Genomic DNA, 15,161 nt, shown 5'->3' with positions numbered 1-15,161 from the left:
AGCCCCGTTTGGAAAAGGACTCACACTGGCTAAGTTCTGGAGAAGGACTCTCCCATGAGAAAGGGAGTCCACGTGGCAGCCGGGAAAGACTGTGAGGAGGAAGGAGCGTTGGACTGACTGCACCCCCCACTCCCTGCCCCCCTGCACCGCTGGGGCGGGGAGAAGGTACAGAACAAAGCCTTTGGGCTTTGGGAAAGAAGGGAGGGGTGGGGGTGAAGTGCCTTTTTAATATGTGGTTTCTCTCTTTCAATATCTTGCTTCTTGTTGTAAATAGTTAATAAATTCAGTTGTTTTCTTGTTCTTCCCAAGTCCTGTCGGTTTCTTGCCCGTGACCCTAAGTGGTGAGTGAAACCCTCCCTGTCCCTGCCTCAGCCCACCAGGTGTTTAGCAAAACCTGTCCCTGTGGCTTTATAAACCACGACACTACTGCAGATGTAATTTAAAAATCTGACAGCTACTAATCATTTTTTATTTTTAAAGATTCAAAGTCAGATGAAACAAGTCTCATTCCACACCTAAAGACTACAGCAGCATAACACTGACCTTAATCGGCTCTTATATACCTGGCACTTGTATTGCTGACAAAAGCCCCAGAAATGATGGAAGAGGGAAATTTCATTTCCTATCAGCCACAGGTAACAGTCTAGGTAGACTTCTTGAGTTTCCCTGCTGTTTGTGGGCTCTAGTTGGACTTGGATACAATTAAAACTTAAAGGCTGACTCAGTTACTTAACTGATCATCCAGAAGAATTTGTTTTGTGATTAAACCAAGGCATACAACAATATAAAGTGTTTTAACTTTTCTAAGAACAGGAAAGCAGTGAAGATCAAAAATACTAAAAAATTAACTTGAAGGGAAACAAATTTTTATAAGAAGTTTATTTTTCTGTTTTGTGGCCATTATACAAAGTAAGCAGCCAGAGCTGCCATTTTGTCCTTGGGTTTCTTTGGATTGAGTCTTCCTCCAGGCCTCCGGCCTTTACCTCTTCCTCGACCTTGCCTTCTCCCCTGTCCCCCACGGTGCATGGGGTGCCTCATGGCTGCATGCTTCAGCTCCACCAGATCTTGAAATACTGGATCACAGAACACACAGCCTGAATGCTGGGTCTCATCACCAGGTAGAGGAGATTTGGCTTTGTTAAAATCTACGTCCACAAGGGCTGCATCACACAAGTCACAGGTCTCCGGTGACACTCGGACTTTGTGGGCATTCTCAAAGAAGTGCACAATCACATTGCATTTGTTGCATGCCATCTTCCACTTGGGACCCGACGTCGAGTCTAGCACCAGAACTCCATTCTCACATTCAACGCACTGCCCAATCCCAAGCATGCTAAGAGAATGCTGGCACGTGGGGTGGGTGCATTCGTTACAGCCCATTCCTGGCGGAAGAAAAGTAAATCCATACCACAGGAACCCTTTATATCACTACCCACACCACCCAGTTTGGGGCAAGTGAGACACAAAAGTCAAAGACAGATCAATATATTACAGGCTTTCTAAACCACTAAAGAATGGAACCACTCCCCAAATGGCACCTTGCCTTTCACAGATTCAGAATAATCCCTTGCTCAAAAATTTTTCTGTAATGGCTTTCAGAATTGGCAGATACTGCCACTGTAGAGTACAGGCAGTTTGGACACATTACTGATGAAAACTAATTATGTTTTTAATTAAATGTATGGCTCCTGACTGCTATTTTATACTTGCACTATACACTGTTAGTACAAGACATTTTTAATTAAAAGATGGTAATAAAAAGATGACAAACAGCTTCTGATACTTAAAATAGTGCTTTGAAGCTCTGAGTAAGTTTTGGTCTCACAGTTACCAAACTAACTGCAACTTTTACCCCTTCTGATATCCTTCAACAGCTTTTGACACACCATCTGTCTCAGTATCAAAACACCCCCACGACCTGGTCTTAATCTACAGTCCCATCCATTCCAAGAACACCCCAATTTGCAAGGTGTCAGAATCCCAGTGCCTTTCACTGCATACTGAGTGTTATGAAGGTCACCTACCATGCCTACACATAAATTAATTTCTCAGTTCTTATATAAAGAAAAAAAATATTCACAAACAAGTTAACTAAAAAATTTTAGTCAGGACATTTGACGTGAATTTTACATATCTGTAAACTAGCTTGAACAGCACTTTATGTCAAGCAACACTATTAAAAAGCACACTGTATAGACTGCACCTAATTTATTTCAACTGAGGTTGATTCCTGCATGTTTACAGAGTTCCTACCTTTTTTCATGTCCCTGAAGGGAGGATGGTTGTAACAGTATGGACAGAGTGGGTAGCTCTTTCCTCTGGATCCAGATGACCACAGCACCAGCTCAAAGTCATCTAGGGGGCAACGCAACTCTTTGTAGAGTTTAATGGTACCATTCTGTGGGAGACTGTAGGTGTCATCACAGTGAGAGCAGTGCAGACGACTTGGTTTGGCCTGGAAATAGAATACAAATCTGAACAACTGGAGTGTCAACAGAGTTCAAACCTTGTAGTAAATCCATCTGGGGCTGCTCTCAGGTTTGCACCCCACAGAAAAATTCTATCAGGCTTTTTGGTTTAGAAATGCACTCTTGACCACCACATTTGAATTGAAATTCAATAATGGAAAAGGGGTTTCTACTCAAAGCTCCCCAGCAAACGGAATTTAATTTCCGAGCATGATGTGAACTTACCTGGATATACTTCATGAAACGATGGCATTTACCACAGCGGGAAAGAGGTTTACCCGTGGCAGCTAAGGGTGAAAAAGACACTTCCATCAGCTCATCCATACCTGTGAAAAAGGTAATCATATTTATGTTAGAATTCTAGCTCTTAAGAGGAAATCTTGCACAAAATAATCTACAGGACCTGTGAAGAAAAAGTTGGAATTAAAATATTTAATTCACAGTGCTCTTCCTTGTTTAGGAAGACTTTTTAAATACATATAATTTTGCAGTGATCATGCACAAACATACACGGGTAAGTATTTCAGCAAATCTGAAGTTTTTGAAAACTCGCCACGACACAGTCACAAAAATCTGAAGTGGCATTTCAGAGCCATGATTCAGTCCATATTCTTTTGGAGAACAACTTAATTTGACTGGAAACGTCCAGTCCTGGAACACAAATTTTCAGCAAGCCTAAGCCTCTGAAAGGAACCTAATATACAAGTATTTTCTACTGGCATCTTTGCAATAATTAAGTAATTCTAGGGAAATCCACATGTAAAAAGTCTTACCTGCAATAGAATCCACAAAGTAGTGAAATTTCCTTTTGAAAATGTCAAGGGTGTGCTCCAGGACCTGATGATAATTCGCTTTACCCAGAGCTATTAAGTTGAGTTGCTTCTCTACAGCACTGCGGATCGTAGGAAGAACCAATTCTGCATCTAAGAGGAAACCAGAGACAACAGCAACAGAGAAGCAGCAATGAAAGATCAAAAAATGGGGGTAGGAAACTGTCCATACACAAACTGCCATCAAAATACAGACACAAGTTTTAATTATTAATCTTTGAAATTATTAGTATTTTCCTAGATGCATTTCAGACAGAAATGCACTTATACAGTGATGACAGCCCTTGACATACTGAAGGGAAAAGGAGGTAAGCGGATGGAAAGGGAAGAGCATTTAACTGACCTATTTTGTAATAACCATGAACCAGAACAATGCCAAGGTTTGTAGGCTTTAGTCTCCGACCACTCTCCACTGTGACATAGTTTCGCTGGCAAATGTTGTTAATGTGGACTGGAATACTTGCATCAGTTCCTGTCACACAAAGGAAAACAATATACCCATCCTGAACAAAAAGTTTTAATTGAAATGCTCGTTTCTGACTTCTCTGATTTTATGTCAAATTATAGTGCTCCTGAGACTGCTTAAAATTCAGATACCTTTTTACTGTTACCCAACTTCCAGTGGATAACTTCTCTCTCTAGCAACTCTTCTGTCCTTTGCAGTTCTGAGAAGTCTGAAACATATGTTTTAACCTTAATTCTTTCATCTCTTCCAAGGAGTTACTATTGGGAAGACACCTATTCTCACAATCACTTATTCTGGAAAAACACAGTGGAGTAAGAGACTATGTTTGTTTTGACTGGACAAATTTATGAAAATGCATCAAAAGAAACAAGTCAGATGAAAAAAGAAAAGCAGTATTGTGGTAAATTGAATAATAAAATACATAAAGACTATTGGAGCCAGTAAAGCCGAAGCAAGCTGTAAAGGACATAATTCCTAAGAATGGGGAGGTGCATTCTTCCACACAACATCAGCTCTGACAGAGAAGTGACAAGGACATGTTATGAAAGGATACTGCTTTGGCCAGAAACTAGGCATAAGGATAAGAAAAGGAAAGGAACATGGAGGAAGAGACAACCTACTGTCTCTGCTAAGAAGTGCTACCGGTATTGTGATTTTAAGGAAAAAAAAAAGATAAATTGTTACTGTACCCATTCAAATGAACACTGAAAGGTCATTACCGACAGAGATAGTTCAGAGGAGCAATTCAGACTCCTTGCACTCTTGGTGGATGTACTACAGGATAATGTCAGTTAAGCAAGTTCCTACCAATGCCATGCTTTTCCATCAGAGTGATAAGTTCTGCTTCTGTCAGGTAATCAGGAGGACTGGTTTGCTTTTCCAGCAATTTTATTTCACCAATTGGAAAAAGATCTCCTTTCTCACAGTGGGGAAGACTCTCTTCTAATGGGATGCTGTGCCATGGCATAATTTCTGTGAACCCTGGGGGTAAAGAAACAAACAAAAATAATGAGAGCTTATCTTCACAGCTTTCAAAAGGCCAAGGTTTCCTTTTCTAATTTTAACATGGGCCGCATCATACAGATGAAAGCCAGGAGGCTGTCTGCCATAGCTTGCAGAAAATATTGGAGGCTAGGAATACTGAGGCAACAGAGTATCACAAGACAGTAGCTCCCACTATGCTGCATCAGATACATTTTGTGTGTGACTTGAGTCAGTTGGTATACAAAAAAAAGTAAATGCTTTCCTTGAATGAAAGCACAGTGCCAGAACGGATGGGAAGAGCTTCTTAAAAAGAAAATACAAACAGTAAGTCATATTAATGTAATATGGACTATTGGGACAGTTTACCATTAAAATCTCAGTGCTGGTGCTACATTCATTTTACAGAGCCCCAAGAAAAAAATCTGCTTTTGTGTAATTCAACCCTCAAAAGGCACTTGCTGTCTGTAAAAAGACTGGTCTTCACATGGGCAAATGTGGCATTAAAACTTTGAAACTACTACATGAAAAATAAGACTTTTTCTATTGTAATTCAAGTATGGAAATGAAGACAAAGTTTGGTCTCTGGTCTCAATAGCTCAAAAAATATCTTCAAAATTCTACTCGCCCCCAAAGCCTCACTTTTATAATAATTCAATGTATTATAAGGAAAAAAAAAATCGGTAGCTTAACTACTTACTCCTTGATTTGTCTTACCTGGTGAAGTTACTACTTTTCCGATACAGGTAAAGCGTTCAGGGCCAATACTGAAAGAAATGGTGGTCTGTAGGTACTTGCAATCAGCGCTGACAGTGGCAATGAAATGCCTAGTTATATACTCATATAGTCGCCATCCATCTCCACCTGAGGATAAACAACATTTTACCCACACAACTCAAGTCCTGCAGCTTTATGTAAAATCTGCACTAAAAGGTACAAGATTTCCACAGGTTAGCACAGGAAAAACTGGTACCTAGAAGAAAATAACATTCAAAAGTCCATCCAGTTTCCCCTTTAAAATGTCCTGCCTATAGAATCATCACATCATAAAGACACGAGCTGCATGCAGATGCTCTTGGAGAAGGACTGCCAATTTAGCCAGCCCATCTCCCAGTTTTGCAATGTGTTCGAATGAGAGGATAAAGTAGAAAATACTTTTTATTTTTTTGCTTAAAAAAAAAGACACATGAACAAAAATTAAATTATCTACTGCTTAGTGCCACTGGAGACCACACCCTAATCTAAGACCTAAAATGGGATTCTGGTGGCAACTGCCACACTGGTCAGCTTGAAGTCCTGCAATTGATCACTCTAAAGTACTACTTATTAATACCAATATAGGTTAAATCTCAAAGCAAAGTTTCCTTATTCACAATCAACAGGTAAGAAATCAAATAGTCGAAAGGTTACACTGCTATGAAGAGCTTCGAATTCTTAGTCCTGTGCTTTGCAAATTTCACATGGCCACCCAGTATCCTATACAACTACTCAAAATTGTAAAGCATTTAATTTTCTATCAGAGATTATTTCACTGATTAATGAAAATTAGAAGTTATCATTTTTCTACAACAATCTTAGCTATTCCTAATAAACAATACAATATTCACTACACTTTCTTATAACTTTATGAGCCTTTTTTTGAGGGATCACAGTGTACAGAAAGTAAAATGTTACATTTTAATATAAAACCTATAAACCATAGAGACTAAATTAAAATGCAATTGAAGTTTAACTTTCAAGCACAAAAATACAACAAAATTTCAATACTTGGAAGCTACTATGCTGGGGCAAATTTCTTCTAATGAAAGTAGGCAATAAGTTGTTAAGTTGGCTACTCCTTTTCCTTAGTAGTACTGTGGTCCCTAGGATCAACTACTGAATAGCAGACCAGCTCTGAACATCACTGTCACCATAAGTTAGTCACCTCTTCATCTGCAGCTATTCATATAATTGTATTTGCTGCTGAAACGCAGGGATTTTCAAACTGGCTCCTATACCTCAAGGAACTAATTTCTTCACATAATGTTCCAACACCGCTGAATTTGCCCATACCTAATTCTGCTTCTGTTGCAGCTCTCATTGGGGTGATGGGAGGATGGTCTCCTGCATCGTGGCCTTTCCTTGGACGGTTAATGCCATCTGATAGCAATGCTTTTACCTGGGTGAAAGAAGAGAGAAAACAGGCTGGCTGAAGGATGTAACTGGTCTCTCTTAGCAGGTTAAGAAACTTCACATCAAATCCATGACAATACAACATCCATAAATACAAGCAATTACAGATATTTATTGTTTCTGAAGACCTACAGGTCATAATATATCAAGCAAGATGTAATAAGAAACACAGACTAGAGAATGATCTGTTAGTACAGGTTTTGCTTCATGTACTCACAGTTTCTGCCCAGTAAGGATTATTGGCTTGTTGTCTCAAACATCCTTTCAAGTCAAAGTTTTCTGGATAATGGGTAGTTTCTGTTCGAGGGTAGCTAATATAACCCTGAGTATAAAGACGCTCTGCTATTTGCATGGCATGTTGTGGACCCATTCCTAAGATGGGATAGGAGAAAAGAAAAATCATCTACACATCACTGTGACTGTGATTTGCCTGCTGCATCTGAAAGTATATATTATCAAAGCATCTAAATACATCATGGTTTGCCCTTTCCATAAGACTTTTGTCACCTTTATCTCACCCAACATTTCACTTTTGACAAGCTTTTTAAACTTGATCCTTCCCCCAAAATGATGCATTACAGGGAGAGGAGGGTATCGGTCTATACTGGGTATGTCCTTGATTATCTCATCTGAGAAGCCAAAATATTTTGCTTTACAACAGTGCGAAAATCTGAATTTTTACACGTACCTAAAGCAGCACTGGCCACTCGTAGCATTTCTACCGTGTTCAGAGCCAGTGGTCTCTGCTTCACCTTCTCTTTTTTACTCACAGATTCTACCTAGAAAACAGCATTTTCCCAGTAAAAGTTTTGAAGTTTGGTAACTGCTAAATGTATAATTTCAATCATGCCTGTAAACATGTGGCATACCTACCATTATCTGTTCTTGTCATACCTGTTTTGTTTTGTTAAAATAGTAACCACCAATATATTTTTACTTTAGGGAATCTGACTGGAGAGAATTTTATCAAATTCTAAAGTTACAGTCCTAAGGCCTATAACTATGAATGCAGCAAAGTAGCTTATTGCTATCTTTACTTCCCATTTACCTCAGCAGCATGAACTTTCAGTGCTACAAGGATTTAGTGCTTATTCCAAGTAATGGTCCTAACTATAAGGATCCCGATTTTTAAAAGCTTCATGAAGTCTTTGAACCTTGATGGCTATAAGCAGTTAAATCCAAACATACTGTCAAACAAGTATTGAACAGAGCAGAATAAGAAGTTAATGGGCTATAAAGACCGTACCATACACATAATTAAAAAATTAACTGCAGGAATATTGCCATATATGCAATTAAATTCTGATTTATATAACGTCTCATGGGAAATAAGAGGTCTGCTTGAAGAGATCTGAACAGTATTTCTTAGCAGGTTTAGTAATGAAGACTCCCTATCATGAGACACAATTATTTCCAAAGTCAATATTAAGAAGTGGCTTCTGCTGAGATGACCACACTAGGATAATACGACCTACAATTTAAAAAATCACTTCTCTTGCTCTTTATTCTCATTTACATAAAGCTGAATGGAGTAAAAACCAAGATACAGATATTCTACACTGTTCTTTAACAAAAACAACAAAAAACCCCAACACGCAGCAAATGAAATATTAAATGGTATTTCCTTTATATGAAATACGGCTCTACTGACACTTAGTAAATATTATTACCTTTGCTTCTTTTGCCATCTTTGTTATATTCAGGAACATTTGAGCAATTTCACGATCAAACACCCTCACTCTATCCCAATCCAAGGTGAGGGAACTTTCTTTTTCAGGGTTCACCTATTGGACCAAAAAAAAAAATAAAAATCATTCCCACCAACACTATTACTAGAAGTGTGAGAATGCACATTTCCAACAATAATCCAGTAAGCAATCCCATTAATACCTGTACTAGGACACAAGTGCTCCAAACATGCAGTTGTACCCTTTTTTACAGGGGTTTTTGAGAAAGGAGTACTTTGAGTTCTGGGGTCAGGGGCAATTATTCCCGCAGTTAACTGAAATACTTTTCTTATTTTTAGTGTTGGAAAGAGCAGAGGCTGAAACGGGCAGAAATTCAAAGTTTACTATTTTGATTTAGCATAATCAATCATTTGTATTAAACTGTAATTAGATCATGCTTTAAGTCCCATGTACAAAAATAAATACGGAGCAACCAATATGAGGCAACCAATACAAGAGAGCACAAAACTCTCTGAAGAAAGGCACCAACTATTTCCTAGCATGACACATGAGACGCATCAGAAAAGAGATGACAGTAGACACCAGATTTCATCTTTTTTTAATTTTAAAATCTAAAAATGGTAATTTTTTACCATCTATCCCTTATTTGTTTAAAAAATCCCTGTGATCACAAACAGTAAAATGATGTTGGTTTGCTCTCAAACCTTGGACAGCAGCGATGCTATAAAACTGCTATAAGCTGCCAAAGTATTCAGAGGACTCAATTGCCAATTAACACAATGAGCATTTTATTTGCTTTAAAATTCCAATACTCAGCAATGCCAATGTTTGTTGGCAGCCTAATTAATTCCTGGATTCAAATTAACAACACAGTCAGTCCAAGGACTCCAGGGAACAAAAGAAAACCATTTTAAGTAGTCTCTTTGGCTGAGTCTACGCTTAGATGGTTAGCACTAAAGAATTCATATAAGCAGCAGACAATAACCACTTTAACACAAAACTGACATCCTGGAATCTGTTCTCAAGAGAGTGGTGACACACATGTGAACTGAATGAGAACAGATGAGTGAATTGTAAGCATTGTGAATTCCTGTCAGCAGCTACAAATTTATGAATGAGCAAAATTAAAATATAAATGCATTTCTTTGGTAAAAATATATGTTTCTCATATACAAACAAGTACTGTAAAACTTACTTTAGCCTGCAACACCCAGTAAGTCTCAGGCTTGAATGACTGGATTTTGTCATGCCTTTCAACACAGAATCCAAGTGTTGGGGTCTGACACGGTCCAAAGGAGATGAGAGAGCTGTCTAAATTCCCGTATTTCCCCTGAAAATATTTAGTCTGAAATCTAAGGGCAGGAGGGGGAAGAACAAACCAGGAACGAGCATATTAATATCCTCATTCCCATGAAAAGCAGAAGTTTTCATTAACTTATACACACAAACATGAGTAATCCATTAAAACATTCAGCCATTAGGAAAAAAAGCATTCTGAGAAATATCATCTTATACAGCTAATTAAATCATAATTACTCTGCCCACTGAATCCTGTTTATTCACAAAGAAATGTGGGAGAATATCATAAAATATGATCATAGCATAGTTGCTGATAGTACTGTACCTAGCTGAAAGCCATAACACAATTTTTTATTTATTTTTGTCTGTTCAGTTTGGTGCTGAAGCAGAATTAGCCACTACAGTTCTGAGACATATTTTGTGGACAGAGCAGTATTCCTGAACCTTTCACAAATCTATCTGTAATCTATGCTGTCACCTTGTAAACGCACAGCCAATTCTAAGATCCAGCTCCTGGCGGGCATCCACTGAAAGAGCTTCATTGCGATTGGGTTCTCCCAAGTGATTCATGGCATTGCAGATGTCTGTGTCAGTAATAGAACTGAATTTAGCTCTATAAATTGTCCTTTCGGTGCTACGAGGTTTGTTCATTACGGGAAGAACAGCATCAAGAACCTAATGAAGATCAGAAGCATATTTTAAGAGTATTTGAAAAGGGCTTAAGTCAGTTTTTCTCTCTAAAGAAAAAAAATCCACTCTCCACAAAATATTTGCTGATATGTAACCATTTTCTTAATTCAGTAAGGTGCCACACCAATACACTAACTGGTAAGAAAGAGCAGTATTTGTCTATCTACTCAGAAGTGTATTGAGAGTTAGCAAAAGGAGAGGATTTATTTATTAAACAGCAACTGCTGGAAGTGAAGCACTGTTCTTAGCTAAGTGCAAAGAAATTCAGCAGTGCAGCTGCAGCACCTTTTGGTGAATATGTATCAGTTTCTACCTGGCTTTATTCTATGTATTGCCAGGGCCCACTTATGATACAGTGGTATTTAAAGAACTGAAAAGAATTACTTCATAAAATGCGCTTCTTTAAACAAACAAAAAAAAGTCCTACTCTTCATGTAGACTCCTAGGAATAGGATGTTAAAAAAAAAAAATCTTTGCACACCAGTTTCAGTTCTATACCTTTTATGCGCAGAGTCCACATTCCTGCAGTAAGCCTGCACTTAAAAGCAGCCTCTATGCTCAAGTGTCTAATTGCTTAATGAGCAAAAGACAATAGAGATCAAGTTTTATAAGGACAGCAAAATAACTACTCCAGCTGTGAAATTCAGACCAATTCTCAAAGCACTGGAATGTTCAAACATTTAAGAGATCTTATTGTTCATCTCAGATAAACTACAGCTATGAAGTTGATTTATACTCTTTAACTGACAAGAGCTGAAAAGCACATGAGTTTTTCCACCAAGGCCCTCCATGCTTTTAAAACTTCCTTCAACTTGGTTTGAATTTTACTGTATATCCATAAAACAATACACTGACAGTATTGTATGTCACAAATATATTATGGTATTATAAGCCTTAAAAATTGAAATCTTACTTCAAAACAGATGTTTTCTCCTTCCTTATCGCAATCCAACCACAAGACAATACAATCACAGCCTCTTCCCTCCACCTGCGAGAAAAATTAGCACAGTTCTTCAGCAGTTCAAAAAAAGACCTACCTCCTCACTAGCTATACTTTCTGTTTCTATTTTAAAGTAAGCAAGATAATTTATTTGGTGCAAAAACAATTGGAAGAGTATAGCAGAAGTGACAAGAAGTCTACAGGTAGCTGAACAGTGGTTGCAGAGAGAAGCAAGCTGTGCTTCATGGAACCAGAAGTCCGCCTACAAGATGCTTATCTGCAGGACCTGAAAAAATCAGCGTAACTCTACAGCTGTGAAAGTCTCTTGAAAGTGCAACAGTCTGTGTACAGCCTTGGGCACACTCCCTTCACCTTTCTGTGCCTTAATTTCCACATCATTAAAAAACAAAACAAGAAACACCTTCCCAGTTCATAAAGATACCATGAAGTTTAGATTTATCTGACAGAAATCAATTTTACACCACATATACTTGCCTTTCAGAAAGTATTATTTTGTAGAAGCAACCAAACTACCACTTTCCTCGCAGAGGGGCACATGTGAAGAATGAACAATAACCAACAGACTTATTTTAAAGAAGGCATTTATGAGCTATGCCTTGCTCTTGCTGTTAGAAGCAAAACATGCATCCAATGCTCCAATTTTGAGAAGCAGACTATTGACAGTCAAAAAACTCACACAGCAACGGCAAAAGTGAGTTGAACAAGGCAAAGATTTCAGACAGTGCAAGAACCAGTAGAATTAATAAAATAGATCTAACCTTGACAAAAAGCTGCTTCCTGCAGGGAGAAAGAAAATCCTTCCTTCAGAACGTGCTCATTTCTACTCGACCCTAGAAGAACTCTAGCATATTGGAGACCGTATTGCCAAACACTGCCCGCTTTTGGGAAGCAGGTGAATAGAGGTACTACATCAAACATTGAACAACCTGCAGCATGATAAACAGCGCGTTCAGATGGCCTGTCTGCCTCAGGAGAGGGAAGATGTGTAACAAATGTTCTGAAGGACACAGAATGCTCTGGCATTACCCTCCAACAGAAAATTATGTGTGGTGAAGACAGACTCAACTTTTTGTACTACACTGAAGATCACTGACCCACTCTAAGAGCTAGGAGAGGGTTACACTTCTCATTCTTAAATAAAGCTAGCTAACCTGTAAGAATTTTTTTTAAAGCAAGGCTAATTCATAACAAAATGCTCTACTATTCTTGATGATTTATTAATAATCTTTATTGCTTTCCAGAACCACAGAATAATTTCACTTATTTGTCTTGATAGGATAAAAAGCAGAAAAAGAACAGCAATAATGAATCCTTGAAGATGGAATAAGCTCCAGCTGAAATAAAGAAAAAGACTGCCAAGGAAAAGCATATATATCTCACATAAATCTCATAAAAAATAATACCTGTAAAAACTTCACCATGGTCAGTTTTGGATTAGCTTCTTTCTTTTCTGTGGGAGCTTTGCTAAAAAGTTCTGCTGGATCCACTTTGTCCCAGCTGTTATATTTTCCTGAAAAGCAGTGTATTAAGTAAAGTTCTACATACACATTAAAAAAATAAAACCAAACCAAACAACCAACCAACAACAAAAACCACTACTTTGGAAAACACTTGGCTTTCAAGATTTGCCTTGGAAAGCTTTCTACCCTAACACATCTTGCTTTACTGTATATCAAGGAACACCTTAGCATCATATGAATGGCAGCTATCATTTTAAAACATATATATATGAAGCAAAAAAAAAATACCAAACACCTTTCAGTAATTTTAACATCAGCTATTAAAACACCTTCTGTTTGTACTATTAATCAATCAGGTGAAGGGAGGGAGCTATTGTTCTTTGTTCCCACAGTGCACACATAATGTGTCCATTGCAGTCGGTTCTACTGTTCATTACTTATGGCCAGTGACGTCTCAGCTCTGTTATGCCGTGGAGCATCTTGTGTCACCTTCTCATATCAACGCATTTGTTCATTTCCATTTTTCTGAAGTAATATTGCTTAGCAATTACAGTCAACTGTACCTCTTCAAAGCACTGTGTAAATAACTGGAAATGTAGTCCTCATAAAACTTGAGGTCATTATCATTAAAGGAAATTCAGCAGTCACATGACTACTCCCACACTTCAAAGCAACTTAGTGACAGGATTCCTCACATATGATCCTTACCATGTCTCTGTTTTTCCATAATGCGCTACAATGCTTTAGAGAATATCCCTCTGGAGTCTGCATTACTTAATCACCCTTCATCCGAAGTATCAAAACACTTTCAGAGGCTAGCAAATTGAGCCTTTCCTCTCATTTTCCAGTGACATAATTGAGGCACAAAAAACATAAGTGGCATGCCCAAAGTAATGCAAGAAGTCAACCAGACAATTAGAACAAAAATCAAGAGCTGCTGACCACAAGTGATCTTCTCATCCTCCTTTCCTCTCTAACATTCTTCCTGAATTATTTCCACAATGAGTATCTTCCTATTAGAAGTCCTTGATGGTTTTACAAGCCATATCAGTTAAAACCTTTTATGAACAAATACCTATGAAATCCAAAGTCATGACATGACCACACACAGATGTCATCTTGAAATGGGCACTCTGTCCCATAAACGATCCAGTGTACTCATGCACAGAGCAAGCACCATTCAGTCCCTTGCGAGATGACATGTTTCCTGTCAAAATAAGATCATAAATATCAACAGGATTAAAAAATATAAATCTATTGAAATAAGAGTTATTTAGTATGAAATTACATCCCCCTTTTCTTAGATCTTACAGATAGTGTCTTACTGATCAGAAGATTCTACTCATTGATCAAGGTTTTATTTCAGTTAACAATCACTTCAGACCTTTTTCAAAGCATATTTCATTTGCAACTGAAACTATCTATTATCTCTTCTGTCCTTTCCCTCCCACCAGGATACCCTTATGAAAATACAGCTGGTTTTCTAGATCAGTACAGTTACAATCAACTCATTCTGTTTTCCACGTGATTTATAAAATATTTACTATAGCTTCAAAAATCTCAGAACAGCAACTTGCTACCTGATGGGCACTTTCTAGAAACCATATGTACTAACGCACATTCCAGCTACACAGAATACCAAAACCAGACTCCTTTATTCTTGAATTGAATAGGTATCAGCATATAAACAGAACATGAATTGCCACCCAGCAGCGACAGCTGCCCCAAGGTAGACAAGTAACTGTCCAGAGTGTTTCTCAACCTCATTTCACCTGCAGCAAACTCTGGCAACCTCCCCACCACGCAGCTTGCCTCCAGGCAATTGCCGCCCATCTCCTCAGTGGGGCTCTCCGCTCTGGAGCGCTCTGACTGCCACTGGCAGGAGAACAAGCAGAACCCACACGCTTCCTCTCCTACCTCTCGAGAGGATCTTGGCGATGGACTGCGCCAGGGAAGGCTTCTCCGCGACCATCAGAACAGTCTTCATTGTCGCTGGCAGTGCCCCAGGGCTCACCGGGGCGGTCCGGGGTTACGAGACCACGGCGCGGCTCAGGAGCGACAGCCCGTCCTCAGCCTGGGGAGAGAGAGCACAGCACAGGCTCACCACACCCCCGCGGCCAGTGCAGAACACCCACTGGGACCGGAC

At 38.7% G+C, this 15,161-nt stretch overlaps 1 protein-coding gene across 1 annotated transcript; it reads right to left on the bottom strand.

Moving 5' to 3' along the window:
- Positions 1 to 889: 889 nt before the first annotated feature.
- Positions 890 to 15,007, bottom strand: TOP3B (topoisomerase (DNA) III beta). Its single transcript, XM_010079337.1, has 17 exons — positions 14,933 to 15,007; positions 14,091 to 14,222; positions 12,959 to 13,065; positions 11,508 to 11,582; positions 10,383 to 10,579; positions 9,801 to 9,957; positions 8,588 to 8,701; positions 7,606 to 7,696; positions 7,135 to 7,289; positions 6,798 to 6,903; positions 5,463 to 5,609; positions 4,572 to 4,745; positions 3,642 to 3,770; positions 3,242 to 3,391; positions 2,694 to 2,794; positions 2,254 to 2,455; positions 890 to 1,382 (listed from the first exon to the last, which is right to left on the bottom strand). The coding sequence occupies exons 1-17, from the start codon at positions 15,000 to 15,002 to the stop codon at positions 901 to 903; spliced, it is 2,589 nt and encodes an 862-aa protein (XP_010077639.1). The 5' UTR covers positions 15,003 to 15,007; the 3' UTR covers positions 890 to 900.
- Between the last annotated feature and the right edge of the window lie 154 nt (positions 15,008 to 15,161).

The sequence above is a fragment of the Pterocles gutturalis genome, unplaced genomic scaffold (assembly GCF_000699245.1).
Source record: "Pterocles gutturalis isolate BGI_N339 unplaced genomic scaffold, ASM69924v1 scaffold53308, whole genome shotgun sequence".
In the NCBI taxonomy this organism is placed as follows: domain Eukaryota; kingdom Metazoa; phylum Chordata; class Aves; order Pterocliformes; family Pteroclidae; genus Pterocles; species Pterocles gutturalis.
Note: the sequence above shows the minus strand (reverse complement) of the source record. Positions and strands in the feature narration are given on the sequence as shown.

What these genes read in the sequence shown, in the direction of transcription:
- TOP3B (XM_010079337.1), bottom strand. Translation starts at nt 15,002, where the DNA reads ATGAAGACTGTTCTGATGGTCGCGGAGAAGCCTTCCCTGGCGCAGTCC. An exon ending in AGTGGCCAGTGCTGCTTTAG is followed by an intron (nt 7,290 to 7,605) that starts GTACGTGTAAAA and finishes ATCCCATCTTAG; the next exon opens with GAATGGGTCCACAACATGCC. An exon ending in AAAAGTAGTAACTTCACCAG is followed by an intron (nt 4,746 to 5,462) that starts GTAAGACAAATC and finishes CTTTACCCCCAG; the next exon opens with GGTTCACAGAAATTATGCCA.